Source organism: Triticum dicoccoides, chromosome 7B (genome assembly GCF_002162155.2).
Source record: "Triticum dicoccoides isolate Atlit2015 ecotype Zavitan chromosome 7B, WEW_v2.0, whole genome shotgun sequence".
Taxonomy (NCBI): domain Eukaryota; kingdom Viridiplantae; phylum Streptophyta; class Magnoliopsida; order Poales; family Poaceae; genus Triticum; species Triticum dicoccoides.
The window spans coordinates 654,570,661-654,571,674 of record NC_041393.1 but is presented as its reverse complement, the minus strand read 5'-3'; the positions used below and the strand labels follow the sequence as shown (position 1 = coordinate 654,571,674).

Here is a 1,014-nt window from a genome sequence, read left to right as displayed (position 1 = left end):
GATTAATTACCGTTCAGATGCCTGTATTCTTCCGTGCTGATGTCTTGACTAGCTCGTCACGTCGTGTTGATGCAGAGATCAGGTGTAATTGATATCTTTTCTGTATTAAGATATCATATTTATCAATAAAAAAGCTGGAGACAAACACGAATAACTTATACTTATACATAAACCAACCATTAAAAGTTAACATATCAACAAATCTAGAGGGAGCAAATATTACTGAAATTAATTGTCTTTCTTACTTACCATCCACTATACATGCATGTGCTATGTATGTTTTCAAACAAAGATGAAGCTTCTAGCTAGAATGCGCTACTAGCAATGTCAAGTGCTAGTCAAGACATCGAATATAGCAATGAAGAAAGAAATTGATAGTGATTGTCATATGTTAATCTTCTTGACATGGCTAATTAACCATGTACGTTGTTGTAGGCGACTGGCTGGTCCCGTCACGCTAATAGCAAGACATGTCAGAAGAAGCAGTGGGCAGCGGCGGGGTGTGACCTGACGCTATCGATCGGCCGGTGGGAGGAGGAGGTTGTGAGTAGTGACACTGACATCTCAAGCACGACCACTGAGGAGATCGTCGTGCCGGCAAGGGGTCAAGGAGCCAGTGGTCACCGCCGTCCTGAGGCTTCCGCTGATCTGAACCTTAACCTGAACCTCGATCTTGCCATCTCATCTTCTTGGCTCTGATGCGTTATCCATAACCTCCTGTGTAAATATATAGAGTTGCATTTTTGTAGAGGTACATAATATGTATATTTCTATTGATGTACGGCAGATCAATAGAAATGCGGGTTGCTTTATGGCAGTTGACTAATCCCTTGGTCTAGCTAGTTGATGAACTGGCGCACCTTTGCTCTCTGCCACCCTGCCGAGCATACCAGAATCGCTAATCTTCTTTATTGCAAGATTGGTTCATTTCTGACCAAGCGTTATTGAGCTTCAAGTCGAATTTCATCCTGTTGAGCTTAAAGTTGGATCTAGAGGTGCTACTTAGTGGGATAG

The 1,014-nt window shown here is 42.4% G+C and overlaps 1 protein-coding gene across 1 annotated transcript in view; it reads left to right on the top strand.

Annotated features, from left to right (window-relative positions):
- LOC119340894 (putative Myb family transcription factor At1g14600) overlaps positions 1–824 on the top strand; it is a 2,345-nt gene extending 1,521 nt beyond the window's left edge. Inside the window, exon 4 of the mRNA XM_037612794.1 lies at positions 436–824. Coding sequence (XP_037468691.1) covers positions 436–699 — 264 coding nt within the window. The 3' untranslated portion in view covers positions 700–824. The remainder of the gene's footprint in view (positions 1–435) is intronic.
- The last annotated feature ends 190 nt before the right edge of the window (positions 825–1,014 follow it).